The 18510-nt window shown below is 41.9% G+C and overlaps 2 protein-coding genes across 3 annotated transcripts in view; both read right to left on the bottom strand.

Annotated features, from left to right (window-relative positions):
- Window positions 1–1083, bottom strand: part of ap3b1a (adaptor related protein complex 3 subunit beta 1a) — a 61304-nt gene extending 60221 nt beyond the window's left edge. The window contains exon 1 of the mRNA XM_084382458.1: window positions 734–1083. Coding sequence (XP_084238584.1) covers window positions 734–870 — 137 coding nt within the window. The 5' untranslated portion in view covers window positions 871–1083. The remainder of the gene's footprint in view (window positions 1–733) is intronic.
- A 1167-nt stretch (window positions 1084–2250) lies between these two features.
- On the bottom strand, window positions 2251–18332 carry LOC311275428 (secretory carrier-associated membrane protein 1-like). Of its 2 annotated transcripts, none has more exons than XM_084383985.1 (9): window positions 18031–18332; window positions 11775–11852; window positions 10757–10864; window positions 10179–10290; window positions 8677–8805; window positions 6818–6977; window positions 6617–6718; window positions 5656–5773; window positions 2251–5541 (listed from the first exon to the last, which is right to left on the bottom strand). In XM_084383985.1, the coding sequence occupies exons 1-9, from the start codon at window positions 18085–18087 to the stop codon at window positions 5392–5394; spliced, it is 1014 nt and encodes a 337-aa protein (XP_084240111.1). In that variant the 5' UTR covers window positions 18088–18332; the 3' UTR covers window positions 2251–5391. The 2 variants fall into 2 exon arrangements, with proteins under 2 accessions (XP_084240111.1, XP_084240112.1); XM_084383986.1 differs by lacking the exon at window positions 18031–18332 and adding an exon at window positions 13668–13757.
- Window positions 18333–18510: the final 178 nt, after the last annotated feature.

Raw genomic sequence — 18510 nt, 5'->3', positions numbered from 1 at the left:
TTAGAGCAGCATTTACAAACTTCAGTAAGCAGCTGCTTCCACCTTTAAGGTTGGTTTATGATCCAAGAAAAGCACAGAAGAAGAAGAAGAAGAAGAAGAAGAAGAAGAAGAAGAAATCACTGCATCATCCATTTTGTCACTACATCTTAGCCTTTTCACCCTCAGGTGTGCAGAAACTACAGGGTAGGAACTTTTTTCAAGTGTGTAATTATCGTTTATTGATCTTATCACCAGGAGGAGCAGGTGATTATCGGTTATCGGCTGACAGAAATCCATACCGTGCATCACTACTTCTCCCAAATCACATCCTCATCCTCAGCAGAGGAAGAACAACAGTTTTCAGGTGTGAAGCTACTTTCAAACATCATTAACTTCATGATAAACATAATAAAACCTGCAGATTTCGGTCTGTAACTTTAGACTTTCTGTTGCAGCTACCGTCTCTGATGGAAAAGTGAGTTTATGTCAAAGGACAGTGGCACACAGGGGACAAACACAGCTGAACACAACGTATCGACGACGCTTCAGAAACATGTTGACAGTTAACCGACAGCTAACGGTCAGTTAACCGACAGCTAACGGTCAGTCGCCATCACCGCCTAGCTTGTTGATGCTGCGGGTCATTCCGGCCTCTCTTCGGGTCAGCTCCGCCATAAAGTTCACCACAACTGCCCAACTTCAGCACACATTAACGACGTTCACAGCAGACGGAGCTCATGCTAAGCTAGCTTACTTTTTGAAGTCGGTGCTGAAGAGTCCGAAGGCAGCTCCGGTGCTGGAGGAGGTCGGGGTGCTCTCCTGACCCGCTTCCACGGCAGCCTCCGCTCCTCCCTGGTCGTTGTACAGCACCGCCGTCGACATGTTCCGCATTCAAACAACTCGAAACTCGAACTCTCACAAACTCACAAACTGCTCATTAACTTGACAACAATCTTCCTGTAAACTTCTCCGAGATTTCACCCAACTTTTACACGCAGTAGCGGAAGTGTGAGCTGGACAAGTCGGCGTCACATGACGGGGCTCCAGCTGCACACGGCGCGTAGATCCGCAGCGACTAGAAGGAGCCGCGCGCTGACAGTCACAGTGTCTGTCCCTTTAAGAATATCTAGATCTATGGTGGACACGCCCCGAGCCGTCGTGTTGCCATGGTAACAACGAACGGCACTTGGAGCTTGTCAGAGAAGAACATTACGTACTAATGAACGTGTTTTACGTAAATTAAAGGAAAATCTCTTTTATTGGTAATAAGTTATATCAGTGTTGTCTTTTTAATTGATATGAGGTGAGATTATTGGCTTTTTATTCTGTCAATTAGAAGTATATTTACTTTAGAGTACTGCACTTCAGTACAGTTTTGAGGTGCTTGTACTTTACTCGAGTATTTCCATTTTCAGCTACTATGCTTCCACTTCACTACATTTCTGGAAATATTGCACTTTTTACTTTATTTTATGTGGAAAATTGAGTTACTAGTTACTTTACAGACTACATGTCGCATCAGAGCCAAAGTAGTGCATCTTTAAATTATTATATTTTAGCTCAATCTGACTTGAAAAATCAAACAAACACCGAGAGAAGAGTTTCAATATTTTTCAATATTTCTGTAGAATATTTACAATAGTAATGAGGTAATAATACAAACTCAGAAATATTAAAAATTTTTCCATCAGTGAGTAAACAAGCTGTTCTCAGAGGAAAATACAGAACACTGTTTGAAGCTAGAAAGGTGGCAGGGTCCGCCACATGTAAACAAAGTAAAACAGTATTAAGTTGTGTTGTCCTTTAAGGTCAGTTTGTTTATTTAGTTTGTTAAGGCAGAAAAAAAATGATCCGACACAAGGACAGAACGGGACAACATAATTTCATACCACTCTACTTTGTTTATATGTGGCGGACCCTGCCACCTTTCTAGCTTCAAACAGTGTTCTGGGACCTTATTTTCTTCTGAGAGCAGCTTGTTTATACACTGATGAAGAAGATACATATTTTCTTGAGTTTATATTATTACCTCATTGATATTGTAAATATTCTACAAAACCAGAGTGCCCCTTTAATAGAAAGGTAAATAAACACAGAAGCAAATAAAAACAGAAATATCAATTTATGTAACAATTTATAATCAACGCCTACATAAATGTTTAATATTGGTGCATTTAATGCCATTTGAGTCAAGTCTTTCTTTCTTTCTTTTCTATTTAGGCACTTTTAGTCCTCCATAACTTGACACACGAACAGAAACCATAAAACACGTACAGAAGAAGAGTTTTATTCAGTGTTAATACAATAAATATACAAAACTCAAACTACTCAACATGCGACTGAAGGTGAAACCAGAGTGCTTTTCAAAATTACAGCAAAATTCAGAGCAAACAGCCGACCGTCTGTAAATTGTACAAAATATACAAACATTCCTCACTACTTTTTATCAATAATTTCAATAAAGTTTTAATTGTTAGAGACACTTCTGAAAACACAAAGTTCATTCTCAGTGTTTCTACCACAAACCATGTTGATTATGAAGCTTAAAAGCCACGGTCCATCGACAGAACATCACAGTTCACGTTGCAGTGCAGTCTGACGCCTTTCTCACATTTATCTTTTTAAAATAACAGCAAATTTCTGTTGGTGCAACTCAGTCTGATTATCTTTAAAGGAACAGTTCACCCAAAATTTAAAATCCAACTTCAAAAACTGAGTAAATAAAGTCTTTTTGAATCAATTTGTGACCTCGAGGCCTCCGTAGACTCTGGATGAACTGTATGGAGCCATTTTATGTTGTTTTGGCTGTTTTTTTAAATCGAGTCTCCAGCTGCTTCAGTTGTTCAGCAGAATGCTGCAACTCTGTTTTGCTGTGAAGCTCCAGAAATGTTTTGTGGACGACGAGACTTCACCTGACTCTCCATCAGCATGGAGGGAGGAGATGATGACTGGATTTTCATTTTTGGGTGAACTGTTCCTTTAAGAGCACACATGCACTGGTCCAGATTAAGACAGTGTGAAATAAAATAAAAAATAGAGAACTGAGCAGAAAACAAGGCATGTCGCAGGAAGCTTCAACAGATTAAAAATCTCCAGATGGTCCAGAAGGATCTGAGACTCTGACCCGCACACAGATTAAGACTTGAAGGCCAAACTCCGTCTTATTTACACTCCGACACAACACACACATACGAAGGCTTCACTGGTTTAAACATGACACACACAGACAGAGTGATCGACACATTCAGACCTCTGTGCAGCAACATGAGGTCATGTTATAGAAAAAGACACATTCGAAGAGGTCCAGATTTGATGCGTTTGATTGGTGATAATCAGATTATGACATGCAGGCATTGATCAGAGCATTACATCAACGTTACTGGCCATGTTTGTCTTCTTTTTAACTTGTTTTTTTATTGCAGTATATTGATTTACAGCACGTATATTTAAAAACAGGGCTGTCTAATTTCATACAATCTCATATCATTTTTAACCTCGTCATGCAGGTGAAGAGTACATCCTGAGTTAAACTGAGGTAAGTCTCCAGGACACGAGCGGATCTGGAGACGAGTTACACTTTCCTCTTCAGATCACCTGTAGAAACATGCAGCTGTGCACACGGAGCGGTGGCTCGTCATCAATTCATTTCTTCGTGTGAGAGCTGTGCTGAACTCAGCTGGTGAACGTTACGTGTACGAATTAACGAGCAGGAAGGCGTCATTACAAACATCCTTCCCTCTGCACACAAAGAGTCTAATGAGCGGATTTAAAGTGCGACTTGGCTTTAATTTCACAATGGATATGTAGACTGTTATAGGCAGGAGATTTCAAGCAGATAAATACTTTAAAGTGATCGAGAACCAAAATCAAAACATCTTCTGAGTATCAAACACTGCCTGTAGACAACGACAGCTCTGATTGGCTGGAACTGAGCCGGTTAAAACAGATTAAATATATGTTTTTATTATGTTCTCTGTGCATCCACACGGTCACTGAACAATGAAAATAGGCACATTTTCATGAAGATGACGTACTGGAGCTTAATTAATCAACTAGTCAGTTAACCAAGACATAACTGAAGCCTGATCTGATTTCCACAGAAATTAAACAGACGCTCGTTGTTTCTAAGTTATGCATCAGACAGTCAGTCACGACGGCCATCTTACCTGGTGACAACATTTCACTAAAAACTACGCGTTAACCTTACGGTGGCCCTAGAGGAAAAGCCTGGCTACCGCCACAGTCAGTGTGATTCTTCCTCTGGGGAACATGAACATCTGTATGAAATTTCATGGAAATCAAGCAAACAGACTGACAGATCTGTTATCTCATGCTGCTAATGTTAATGTTGTAAATATTTGTTGGTTTTCTCTTTCTTACATAATTTAAACATATTTGCTTTGTTTTTCAAACAAATCTGGATTAATCAGCTGATGCTCAGATAATGATAACCGTCATGAGCCCTACAGCGTACAGTGTTTGATACTTAATAGGATGCAGGGTGACACTTTAGGGCCCGTGTCCTCATAGGGGATTTTTCGGGCAGAAAAGTTGAAGATGAAGCTTTTGACTCTGCCCCTTCGTGGTTAACTATCTGTTTGTTTTTAACCTGACATCTGGACATCAGAGCGAGGGGGTGTGGGTGATGACATGATCCACAGGAGACAAAAATACGGTGAATATAATCGCCTAGGCCAGGAAAAAGAAAAAAACGACGTCACCAGAGCCTTTCTGAAAAGTTGAGAGAAAGGAAAAACCTCTATGTGGACACGGGCCTTTAAGGAGTAGGACTACACACTTTCTAAAACCAAATTCAGAGGAAAGCAGGAAGTCGAAGGCAAGGCAGTGAACTGGAATGCACAGCATTCATCTTCAACAGTAAAGAGTCTCTCCACCGGGGGGCAGCAGTGTCGACTTCTGTACTTATGGAAAACAGCAAAATAAACCAGAGAATAATGCTGCGTGTGCATCAACTGAGAGAAAGTGCGAGACGACCTCCATCTGTCTGATAATAAATTAACTTTTAAAACAGGAAGTAGTGATCAGATCGACGAATCAAAGACACACAGGAAGCCGATGATGGCCAGGTGAGTTCAGACAGTCGGTTCAGCTACATCAGAATCTGTCACACACAAACATTCATTTAGTTGAACACACACACACAAACAAACTCACACAGAGCAGACACAGTAGAGCACGCTGGTTGAGTGGTAGGAGTGCAGCGCAGGTGAGGGGTCTGTGATGACGGTGCACTGCACGTGTGAACCACTTGAGTTTTATCGTCAGAAGGCTGCGGGACTCTCCGTGTCAAACAGGCCAGCTGGCTCAAAGGACGCCGGATGAGCAGAGATGAGGGAGGTGGAGGGAGGGGTGAGGGGTTGGACGGAGAGATGAGCGAGCTCTCTGGACCAATCAGATCTGCTCCTTGAAGGTTCCCTGTGCGGCCCTGGAGGCGGCGTTAGCAGCGGCCGTCTGGACCGTCTTGTTGGACATGACGCCTGTGGCGAACTCCTGCTGGGCTCTCTCGAAGCTGGCGTCGGTGGTTCGGTACATCGCATGGACCTGAAGAGGAGGAGGAGGTGATTTACAACTGTGGGGACTTTAAAGGAACAGTTCAGACATAAATAAATATCCAGTCATCAGATGATCATTTAAACCTCCTTGTTGTGTGTTTACCTTTTTGAACATGATGAGCGACATGACAGCCAGGGAGGTGAAGAGGGCGGCGATGAGGATCATTATGATGCCTACTGGGATGCTCCGATTCAGGCCGGTCAGAGCTGAGATCCACCCGCTACGGAGCAGAAAGTCATTCAAGGATGAAGAGGGTGAGATTATAGAATTTTCTTTTCATAAACAATGAACACAGACACCAACACACACCGTCCTGCTGTCAGTAATACTCGAGTGTGGATTCATCCGCAGCTGAAAGTAGTCCCTGATACAGGCGTCATTTTGATTCTAAACAAGCTTCTAGTTTCGATCATTGAAATCAAAAGTAGGACTGAAGCAGATCTCCACCCAGCCTACACGTGCATGTCCGGGGATGCAACTATCAATTATTTTTACATAAATTCATCCATCGTTTATTTTCTCAATTTAAAACATCAGTCAATATTTTTGGCTTATCAAAGATATATCGTATCAGTGTGCGTGTTGTCTGATTTGTGCAGCTATGAAACCTATATATGGCACATAACACAGAAAAGATTCTTGGGGCAACAGTGAAGTTCAACACTGATGTCTCTGAAAATATAAAGTTTAGACTGTAAAATATTCTGCCTCCGTTACAAACAGTGTTAATTTCCGTATTCCAAAGGAGAATTAGAGACACTGGAAAAACTTTTTGGGGTTCTGACTTTTCTTTTCACATTTTTTTCCCAGAACTCGAGTCAGAGGAGAAAATGTCTGGATTCAGAAAAAAGTCTGAATTCTGCAGAAAAAGGTGAGACTCAATTTCTTTTTCCAGCGGCCCTGATCCTCGTCGGTACATATTTGAGGGGTCATTCCAACAAAAAGGTGCAGTTATCTTTTTATTCTGTGTATACAAGTATCAGCCAATGTGTTGATATCACATTTTTTTTCTGGCTACTCATTGCTGTTTCAAAATGTTGTTTCGATGACTGTTTCTCCTCACCTGGCGCCCCACCCGGTGATGCCGATACACTGCATGACGTAGATGCCAAACTGACAGATGTACACGAAGAAGAACGCAAAGAACCTGAAGGAGCTGTCACTCCTGCAGAGAGAGAATAAACAGGACATGAACAACACGATGAAGGAGTGTTTCGTGTGTTCATCCGAGGTAAATAAATGTGTTCTAATCTGTGTTGTTTACCTGAATGCTCCGTAAAGAGGTCTGTACCAGCAGACGAACGAACACGGTGTGAAGAGCAGGAACCAGAGGATGGACAGGCCAAAGTCGACGCCACGCGCTGCGTCCACACAGAACCAGGCCATGCAGCCCACCATGTTCGCCAGCAGCGTCCCTGTATGAACTGAGCAGGGAGAGGAAAACATGTCCAGTAAGTGTCTGTTCGAGAGCTGCAACGATTAATCGATCGGGACAATTAAGCGCCAGCTATTTTGATAATTGCTTCAGTCATTTTTAGGCAAAAACAACAAACACTTCTTATATGTGAGGATTTGCTGCTTTTCTTTATCATTTCTGACCCAAAATGAAGATGTTTGGGTTTTGGGCTATTGGTTGGACAAAGGAAGTAATTTAAAGACATCGCTTTTTGGCTTGGGGACTGTGAGGAGCATTTTTTCACATTTTAAAGACAAAACAAAAAATAGTTGGTAGATTAATCGATAATGAAAATAGTAATTAGTTGCAGCTGAGGTCTGTACGGAGCTTTTAGTGAAAGTGGGGCAGTGTGGCAGCCTCTCTGTGTCACTGTATATGTCAGCAGGCTGTTCATCAGGCTGCTGCAGCAGTGTCCAGTGTCCAGACACACACTGACGCTTAATATTTCAACATGCAGCACAGTTACACACACACTCGCACATTCAATAATTCATTCTGACCATTCGTTCTCAGGGTCCTGACAGTGACTGTGTGGTTATAAGAGTGTAACACTGAAGGGATTTTACATCCCGGTGTGAAATATGACATGAGCCTGCCTGCTGACACAGCAGCAGTGAACTCAACATCTCAAAAAAATCAGTTTGTTCTGTTTTTTTCCAACAAATAGTCTGAAATCATTTGCTTTCATCGACACTCATCTGTAACAAACCAGTAAAAGAATCAGGGAGGGACGTATCCGTATCCAAACCGGCCTTTAAGAGATCATCTGACCGAGTCACTTCATCGGACCACATGACTGCAGCACGTGCCCTCATCATGTGGCCACTGAATGCCATTTGAAGCCATTCATTCCCTGAATCTGTGACTGTCTCAGCAGCATTAAGACGGAGCAGTGGAGGGTGGAGGGGAGGAAAAGCAGCTGCTCTTATTCAGGGGGTCGGGTGGAGGTTAACTGGAAATACACATGCAGTAGGTTTAATAAGAAGTTATCAGTTTGGTACCAATTTATATTTATATTTTATTCTATTTCTCTATAGTGTGATATTTCTATTCTAAAAGGAGCTGTTGTAATGAACCAATCTCCCCTCAGGGATCAATAAAGTATTTCTGATTCTGATCATACAAACAGGCGGTCATTAAAAACAAGCGTGCTGCAACGATGAGTCCATTAATCGATCGGTGTGAAAATTTAAATGCCAACTATTTTCAAAATTGATGAAGTGTTTGAATCATTTGTAAAAAAAAAAAATATGACAGCAACGTGTAAGTAAGAAATCCTGCAGTGTGTTTAATCATCACGTTAAGATTCGACATCACAACAACAGGGATGAAATACTTCTTTTGTCCGAGCAACACCAAGAAATTCAGTTTATGATCATATAAGACAAAGAAAAGCAGCAAATTCTCATAACTGAGAAGCTGGAACGAGGAAAGATTGAGATTTTTGCTTTTGCTTTTATCAGAATAGTTTCTGATTATTTTTCTGCCAATCGGTGAACAGACTAGTCGACATTGTTTCAGCCCTCGATGAACGTCAGCAGATTAATTCAGGTGCATCTTCGTTCTCTTCATTGACTCGCTGTCCTTGGACTGACACTTAAGATGCAGCAGACCTCCTGAATATCATCAGGAGAAACATTAAATGAGGAATAAAAAGAGCTACTCACACATCCAGAGGTAATACATGATCTTGACGGTCTTCTGAAACTCTACAGGGATGTCCACTGTGATGTCGTGGTAGAAACACGGACCCACAGGGAGGTTCTCTGGGAGAGGAGGCCAGTTGTTTTTCCTGCCTGAAACAACAAAGAAAAAAACCTGTGAGTCACTGAAGCTTATAAAGAAATTAAAGTTTTACAGTGTGCCCAACAGGAGGGACAGCGTAGCACTGATAGCCGAGACTTTAAAATGTGTTTTACAGTAATGACTTACTGGAGATCATGTGATTCTTGGCGCCATGACTCGGGCCTGATGTGGTTTAAAATGGAGGCATGTAGCAACACACACGCTATCAGAGCTTAAAGGAACAACTGAACATTTTGGGAAACAAGCTTGTTTGTCGAGATGAGAAAAAAGGAAAAAGTAAAAGATGGGGAGGCTTCATGTTGTAGGCAGCAACATAAAGAAAACAAACAGCGGCAGGAAGAAGAGAAAACATGTCTCCTGTCAGAAAGTTCTGTTTCTGTGTGACAGACAGCGAGCGACGGACCTCACAGGACCATTCACACATGAAAAATCTTTTGATCAGTCGACCCTTACGGACTAAAGGAATATAAATTATTGAAGAATGACTTCTTCAAAAGTAGAGGTGGATTACGTTTCACTTCTGTCCAGACAGCTTAACAAGCGTTCCCACCTGGGCTCACCTAGTCCTAGCAACCCACATGAAGGCCAGTTGGATCAACGACCCAGTGGCCCTAGTGACTCTGAAACTCAGAGCTCACACACGTCCTCTACGACTCTGTAAGGACACTCCCACACAGAGTTTAAAGCCTGCAGCTCCTCCGGTTAGTTAGAAGTGAAGCAGCCTCTTGGATGAACTGAAACACGTCCAGTTGCCTACGATACAACACTTAGGAGCTCAAGTACAGTACTTCAGTAAATTATAGTTGGTTACATTCCTTCACTGGTTATTCTCGACTTTGAGACCAATATTTTTATTTTTCCTGTAAATGTATAACTGTGTCAATTAGCAGTTATCAGTCTCCTGGGTTACATATAAACAGTATCGCTATCGGCCCTGAACAAACCGTATCAGTCGACCCTTAACTCAAAGGTTTGGAGTCGCCTCTTTTCTCACCCTGTACAGCATGTCCACACTGACAAAAACACGTGTTACTGTGTGTTCTTGTATGTCTGTACGCTGTCTGCTGTATTTTGTCTGTCTGTCTGACGGTGCTGTGAAAGCCAAAGACTTTTGTAGTGCGTTAACCACGAGCACTGTATGTTTCTGTTTCTGTAGCCGGTTCCATCCACTTCCAGTCTTCATGCTAAGCTAGGCTAACTGCCCCTTGCTTCAAGCTTCATATTTAGCGTACGGAGTGGTATCGAACCTCTCATCAAACTCGGTCAAACTATTCTTTAAATATATTAAAATATTATGAAGTTATTGAATGTTTGGCAGAAACAACAGTTATGACGTGAGGCTGTATGTCGGTGAGTCGCCGACCTCCTGAAGCGCTCAGCGACTGCATCTCTCTCTCCCGGCGGTCCAGCTCAGCAGCCTTCCTCTCCAGCTCCTCCTGCCTCTTCAGCAGCTCAGCAGCTCCTCTTGTCTGCTCCTACACACACATACACATATAAAAACAGACGTCAACACTCTGGTCAATGCACAGGTGTGTGTGTCAGACATGTTTGGTTGACTACTTTCTTCATCTCACGACAAATTCTCTGTTTCTTCTTTTAGAATAAATCCAATTCTCTACAGGGGCGGCAGCAGCAGGAGGAGAGACATGCCGACGACATGTTCCCAGGAGCTCTGCCCACAAACAAGTTTTTTCCTCCAGCTGCCTGGATCTCTCTCCGACTGCGTCTCACAGATAGAAACAACCTCCTGCTGAGACACTTTTCTGTCCGCAAACTCAGCATGAAACCAGCCGTCGTGTTAATGGATTTTCTGCCTTCAGTACTGGACTGAAGCACCACACATGTCACAGTCTGCACTCAGTAATATCAGCATGGAGATGATGTTTCTCAGTGAACCACAGAGAATAAAGCTGGAGACAATCGGACAGTGTTTTTTCTTACCTGCGCCTGAAGCTGCGAGTAGGCCGGAGGCTCCTCTGTGGGTTTCATGATGGCGGGCTGTGTGTTGGTGGTGGGAGCTGTAGTTTTGGGCGCCATACCTGCAGGCGTCTACAGAGGAAGCATAAGTGCATTAAAAGCATGTTCAACAGTCAGAAATGGAAAGAAATGAGGAAGTGACTTTTCTTAAAATGGTGAGTATCTGTTGCAATACAGGTAAAAAAAATGTAACTGGTATCAGTGTGAGGTCAGTTGAGCATGAAGGCATCAAAATAGAAAGCCACATTATTGTTAAGAGTGTTATATATGATCACTAACTAAAAAGGTCCCATATATTTGAGGTGTCGACTTTTCTCATACTGCAGCACCTCTATTCACCCTCTGTGCCTGTCTCTTTAAAAGCCCAGTCTGCTCTGATTGGTCAGCTCTCACAGGCCTGAGGAGACACATCAGCTCTGTCCGTGTTTGTGTAACCACAGCAGCGCTGAGGATGGTGACTGTACAGTTGTGACATCACAAGTCCTGACGGCTCGTTTAAAGAAACGAACTGTGTATCTCATTTAATACTTTCACAGTATTTATACATCATCCGGATCTGCTTTATCATCAAAAAAAAAAAGGGAAATCTTTTATTAAAGTGTATAGGATTGAGAAAATGTCAAAAAGCCTCATACTGGTGACTAAATATCACCGAAAAACATTAATTAATGTGTTGAGAGCACAGGCTATGTAACCTCTTCAGCTACAGGAAAAGGTTTTATAGCACTGGGGGACAAAATAATCTAAAAATATTAAAAAGTCCTGAAAAGCTGAAGCGTTGAGCGGAGACAATTTTAGTGAGACAAGTGAGTTTAAACAACATGAACAGGAAGTCATCAAGCATGACACTCATCACCTTAAAACAGGAAGACCAAATACTTCATGATGAACTAAGACTGACTGTTCGTGCCGATGCTTGATGACTTCCTGTTCATGTTGTTTAAATCTACTGGATCACTGGATTCATTGTGAAAGTACTCACTGATTTGGCGTCTGCAAAGGGATTGTACTCCTCCAACCCCGGAGGAGCAGCCTGCCGTACCTGCGTCACTGATGGATCCTGAAAAAATAGATTCAAGAAAAAAAAGATCAACATAAACTGTAGAAGAAAAGCTTAAGAAACAGTGTTTTTACCATGAACAGCAGTAGAAATCTCTACAGTCAGAGTAAAATGGCTCACACAAGTGTAAAAACCCTCCATTATTCTGTCAGATCAGAGCCAAACAGCACCTCATTATTCAAAACGCAACAGGCCTATAATTCAATACTGGCAAAGACGGGATGATTCCAATAATTTTCACGGGAAGACGTCTATAAATAGTTTCAGGAGGGGTGGGAACGCTTCTGGCTGCTGAAGACAGAAATAAAAAAGGGAGGCCGGGTGTTTTTCTAGTTGTGCTGCGCTCGGCACAATAACTGCTAATGCACTCGATCCTTTGGAGCACATTATGATTCGCAAGAGAAGCAAATTTAAAAAGAAACCAAGTCCACACAGAAGCTTTAAAATGTCAGCTTTACTATGTAAAACACACAGAGTGGAATAAAGGCTGCAGCTGAAACAGTCAGAAAACAGCCTCTCGGTGTGCATTCAGCTTCAGGGTCGCTGGATGTCAACTCACTCAGAAGTCAGAACTTTTAACAGTTCATGTCATTGACTTTCTCGAAAGAAAATTCATGTACAACTTCTAATAAATCCTGTCGCTGTTATACAAATACTTTTTTAGCTACGACCTTTGGAAGTTTGGCTCAGGAACTAAGATTAATATCTTTTCCAAAATACACAAAACAAGATGACATCATCTAGTATGCAACAACCCAAGCCATTACAAGCTTGCAAATTTTCTGTACCCAATGAAAAACAGGCTCAATAGGTATGAGGTCTGCACAATTAACCGCAATTAATCAATCGCAATATGACTAAGTGCAATATCCAAAACTGCAAATATTTTATAAAAAGGTCAAATGTGTCACAAAACAGTGTTTCAATCACATGTCTTAGCGCTGCAGAGACGCTCTGGACTACAAGGCTCGTTCTCCAGATGTAATAAAACATGTTTGTTTGACAGAGACCGGGAGAAATTTTTCAATGACAATGAAAATTGTGATGTTAAATTTAATCATCTGTAATAATCATGAATCTTATTTCAATATCTGTCAAAATAGTCGCAATAATACGCAATACTCAATAGGTATCACACAAAGATAAGAAACCTTGAAGTCGATATAGTACAAATAAATCCACCAAATGTTTGAGTACTACAACTGTACTCCAAACACTAAGCCTCACATACTGCTCGTTTTAAAATAATAAAATAAGATTTGTGTGATGAGCGAAAGAACTGAGATTACTATTTTATCCACGAAGACAAGATGACATCATCTATACGCAACAAATCAAGCCACGATGAGCTGCGACTTGCAATTTTTTCATGAACCCAGTGAAAAACAGGCTCAATAGGTATCATACAGAAAGAAAAACAGCTGAGGTTGAAACCCTGTTAGTGAGTGAACTGAGCTTAAGGACTAAGATTCATATTTTGTCCACAGTGAACAAGTCGACGCCAAATCAACCAAGCCACCGCGAACCCAATGAAAAACAGGCTCAATAGGTGTCAGACAAAGACAGAAAACCTTGAACACAGTACAAATAAAAACTAATGAAAAACTAATGGAGATATGTTTCTTTCTAGAATTAAAGATTCTTCGTTCAAATTTTAAAAATTGATTTACCGTTATTAGATACAAGATCCCATTCATTTAATAGACATTTTGATGAATCTAAAGCTCCAAAAAACCTTTAAAATCATCAATATCCCTTTTTGCTGCAGGCTTCTGTTGAGCTACATTATCACACTGTTATTAATAATTATCTTACCATCAGCTGCTGTCAGTCACAAACCAGTTTCATTCAAATTGCTGCTCAACATTAACATCCAGTCTGCGTTTGCCTGCAGTCCGATCCTCGTCGAGTCTCAGTGCGTCTCTGAGACTCTTTAATTTCTGTGAGCGTCTGTTCCTCTGCTGCACACTCAGGCTGCAGCTCGTCACCAGACCAGGGTCGTTAATATTTCAGTACATGTTGTGTTTAAAGTTTAATGTTGCCCTGTTGCACAGCCAACAAACACATAAATATTCACCACGTGTCAAGTTTTCATCTTGAAATCTATTCTTGCAAAAGTAAAAAATCAAATCGCCCACCTGGCGCCCGTGTGAAAAGTCATTTCAGGGATTTAGATCTCCTGTGATGTTACAAGGTACAGATTAGTGAACGTGCAGCTGCCATCAGGGCTGCAACTAATGAATATAAATTATTATCAATAAAATGTCAATCCGTGTCCCTCAAAGCCCAAGATGACGTCTTTAAAGGTCTCGTTTAGTCCACAACCCAAAGATATTCAGTTTACTGTGATAGAGGAGTGAAGAACCCAGAGAATATTCACATTTAACAGGCTGACATCAGAAGATTATTAACTTTTTTTATTGAAAATATTTGTCTAACCACCAGATTGACCTTTCACCTCTTGAAGTACAAAGAGGTATTAGGAGACAGGACTGGTTGGGGTTAGCTGGTTAGCATGCTAACTTCGGAAGAAAATGTTTGACAGAAAAGATGAACTGATCATCAAATTAGTTTTCCAGGACTTGGACTTCTGTTCGGTATTTGAGGGTGAAGCTGCAGTTTGTGTTGGACCAGTTGGACTCAATGCTCTGTACGTATCTCACTTCTGATTAAGCTACTAAGGAAACACAATGTGATATCTGTGCTTTTAAATGACGGACATGGGAGAGTGATTTCTGTAATTAGCCCACATCCAGAGAAATGGGTCAAAACAGAATCTGATGCATGACTGGGAGTGATGAAAAATCAGCAGGAAAGTTGCCAGAGGGGATCGGAGTGCCACATGTCGCCATGGTGGCAACATATGATTTCATGAAGTATTGACGATCGCTCAGAGGAGGGAACAAAGCTCCGGTTCTCCTCCAGCCAGCGAGTGTGAGCCAACAAACGAGAGAGAAGTGGCAGAACAGCGGGGGGTCACCAGTCATGTCAGTATGTTAATGAGGCGCGGTGAATAATTCACTTCTCCTGCGTCTGAAGGGTCAAACTGTGCCGTCACACACACACACACACACACACACACACACACACACACCACACACACACACACACACAGCCTCCAAAATGGGATATAACCCTTTCTGATCATTAATTCATCATTTTTAACCATTTTTCAAAAAATGTCCAAAGTTTTCTGATTTCAGCTCCTTAAACGTGAATATTTTCTGGTTTCTCTCCTCGTCTCTAAAGTAAACTGAATATCTTTGAGTTGTGGACAAACCGAGACATGTGAGGACGTCATCGGCAATGTGGCCTTTCTGCCACTAGGGGTCTCTGTATCAAAACAAAACAAAAGACGTGTGCCGAGTGTTGTGTGAGGGGGATGCAGGTCCAGTCTCATCAGATTCTGCTCTGATCCAGAGCCGTTTACCGACGGGAGGAGAGCTCAGAGATTACTTTGTAACTTCACTCCTGTCTATCAGCCTGACTGCAGCAGTGATCCGGAGGTGACCTCCACTGTCGGGTGTTTCTGTTCTGTAATGTTGACTGCTGACTGGAGCTGGACGGGAAATGTACTTTACTTCATGAACGTAGCGTTACAGAGAGGAGAGAGAGAACCAGAACCAGAACCAGAGTCTCTGCTGAGTGCTGACGTCACTCAGAGCTTCACCTGAATTCAAACACACGGCTAATGTAAAGTAATCTGACTGTTGGGGCCAATAAACACAAATAACCCTGCGGTCAAACTCGTGTTGCAGGCGTTGAAAACAACATTAAAACAACCATCATTTCTAAATCTATCTGACGTGACTCGGGCACAAATGACAGACGAGGTGTTTTAAAGTTTCAACCACGTCATGTTTCGTCTCGTTCTGACTTCCTTCCTCTCTCTGACTCTCTCCTGGAAGTTACAGCGACAAGTGACCAAATGAAACGCAGCGTTACTTTGATTTCTCCAGTTTGAACATTGTTGGAAACATTCTGGATAATGTTTGATAACTGTGACTCAGTAAGAACCACACGGGACACTTCACAGCTGAGAAATAAACTCGTCACTCACTACTGTCCAGTGATAAGAGACATTTCTGTTCTTTAATTTCATGTCAATGAGTTAATAATAGCCAATATATGTGTATTGGTTTGCCTCTAGACAGAAAATGCACATCACAATTTCATTTAGAGAATAAGCATTTAAAGATTCCCAGCACTTTTATCTCATTTGAACCTGAAAGGATAAATTCACTATTCAACAGAGGATTCGCTCTCTGAGTTCCTCCTACACTGCAGCTCAGCAGAGAAACTGTCCGGGGAAACACAGAGGAGGTAACTTTGTGTTGAAAACAGAAACTGAACCTGAAGAAGAAGAAATCCAGCACATATTCACATGTGAGCAGCTGGAAGCGGATCGTGTTCAGGCATTTTTGCTTGAACAATCACTCGATTACCACGAGAGTTAAAGATTAATTTTGTGTCGTCTTATCTCTTCATGGAAATGCTAATTAGGATCTACCTTCGTGCTCATGTTTAGTACACCTGATGGCCTACGACGAGATAGAGAGGGAAGCACCACTGCAGGCTTGTTGAGGGAGGGAGCTGCTGCCGGGCTGAAGATCACATGATCAAATAAATACTTACACCATGACAAACACAAGGCCGACAGCATAACGAAGGCATGACAGCAACCACAAATTAAACTGTATGTTCTGCTCTCATTTACCTCTGTTGTGAAGAGCGACTCACTCAAATGACTGTTCTGAACAGCCTTTTGAAAATACAAGTCATTTCCTCAGAAACATCATTAACTAACCTGTGATGAGGTGTTTGACACAGACAGACACGTTTTGACTGGCCGGGTCTCACAGGTCTCTGTGGACGACCTGAAGCCACAGATCTCTTCTCTGACTGTCCTTCATTCTTTGGGAAAGTAAATAAAATCATAAATTTGGGGATTTTTATTGTTTGATGTGAAAAATCTAACACAGCGGCTTTTAGGCATGTCACTACTAGCGGTTATCAATTTGGCGCGAGCACTTTTAAAGCGTTTGTTTTCACCAGAAGGGCAGCGTGGTCGTTCTGGTGACAGGAAAATGACGTGTGGCTGCTCTCATCTATACCATTAAGAACTTTTAGTCTATAAAAATGTCCCAAAAACTGACAAAAGCTCATCACACGTTCCCAGAGCCCCAAGTCACATCTGTAAATCACTTCTGTTGACCAACTTAGAGTCCAAAATCAAAGCTCTTCCACTTGTTTGCTTAAAAATATGACTGCGACAAGTAACCAACTATCATAATAGTTGGTGATTAATGTTCTTCCAATCGATTAATCAATTACGTGACTAATCGTTGCAGCTCTAGACCTCAGGTTAAAGGAGCACTGACTTAAACAAACTAAATTAACAAACTGTCTTTGTTTTCATGACTGAATAAACAAACTGACCTTAAAGGACACAATTTATACAGTTTGACTTTGTTTATATGTGGCGGACCCTGCCACCTTTCTATTCACTCATCTTCAAAATCAGAATACATATTCTGATGTTGCATTATTACCTCATTAATATTGTTTGAATGTATTTATTGTTAGTGCCCTTTAACTTGTGTCTGTGTGGTTTGTTATAGAAAGTCCACAACAGGAATCCTGTTCCCTGAAGAATCAATGTCCGGTCCAGTCAGACAGGGAAACCAAACATGCTTGTAAACAGGAACATTTGACCCACAGCTGTTTAGTTCATCTACTTGTGTACACAGATGTTTAAGCTACCTTCACAGGTGTGTCAGGAAAGACTGTCAGACAGGTGTAAAACAGGGAATCATAAAGGAAACGTCATGTTTTATAAAGACACCACACACCTGACCCGAACCTGCTGCTGTCTGACTCAAGACAACACAGCTGTACCACTAAGGCTAACAGAGGACAGCTAGCTAACAACACTGCCTGCTACCTTTACATGTTATGTCACAGCAGCCAGGCAAAGTACACACCGACTCTGACTGACGCCTACAAACAAGAGAATTAACGTCTTCTACCAGCTCATATCACTGTTATTAACCTCAAATAGCTTCATAACAGCTGCTCGACACAGAACAAACAGTGTCTGAGAAACGTCAACCTGTCATGAAAGAGAAATAATCAAGACGCTAATGCTAATGCGGCTAACGCAGCTAGCTGGCGTTACCTGAAACGGGTGGCTGAACTCCGGGTCCGCGAACGGGTTGCTGTCGAAATCTGACATTTCTCCGAGGAGGATGATTCGAGTCGTTCCCGCTGAATGTGTCTCAAAACTAACAGTTACTATAAAAAGTTAGAGAGGGCGACTTCACGAGACACACGACGCGTGTGGAGGAGGAGGCAGCAGTTACTCGGTCCGGGGTGAAGTCCGGTGTTGACTGTCCGCAGCCTGAACGTCTCATCCGCCCGGAGACTCTACCGACGGGAGGATTGGTCACCAGCGGCGGATCAGCTGAGAAACAACCAGAGGCTGGGCGGAAGTGAAGAAACGTCACATCCGGGATGTAGAACAATATGAAAAATGGCGACATCAGTCTCCCTGATGATTCTTATATGCTATCTGATGAACAGTTACTAATTACCTTTTTTTAAATAACGTAATCCAATTATCACAACATTTAGTTAGTGTAATCTGATTACTTTCTAT

The sequence above is a fragment of the Pagrus pagrus genome (assembly GCF_965226575.1).
Source record: "Pagrus pagrus genome assembly, chromosome: 19".
In the NCBI taxonomy this organism is placed as follows: Eukaryota; Metazoa; Chordata; class Actinopteri; order Spariformes; family Sparidae; genus Pagrus; species Pagrus pagrus.
This window is presented reverse-complemented; position numbering and strand designations above follow the sequence as displayed.

Excerpts from the sequence above, each read along its gene's own strand:
- LOC311275428 (XM_084383985.1), bottom strand. The coding sequence starts at position 18,087 with ATGTCAGATTTCGACAGCAACCCGTTCGCGGACCCGGAGTTCAGCCAC. Across the intron at positions 11,853-18,030 it reads AGTTCAGCCACCCGTTTCAG|GATCCATCAGTGACGCAGGT; the intron begins GTAACGCCAGCT and ends CTATTTTTTCAG. Across the intron at positions 6,719-6,817 it reads CCTCTTTACGGAGCATTCAG|GAGTGACAGCTCCTTCAGGT; the intron begins GTAAACAACACA and ends CTCTCTCTGCAG.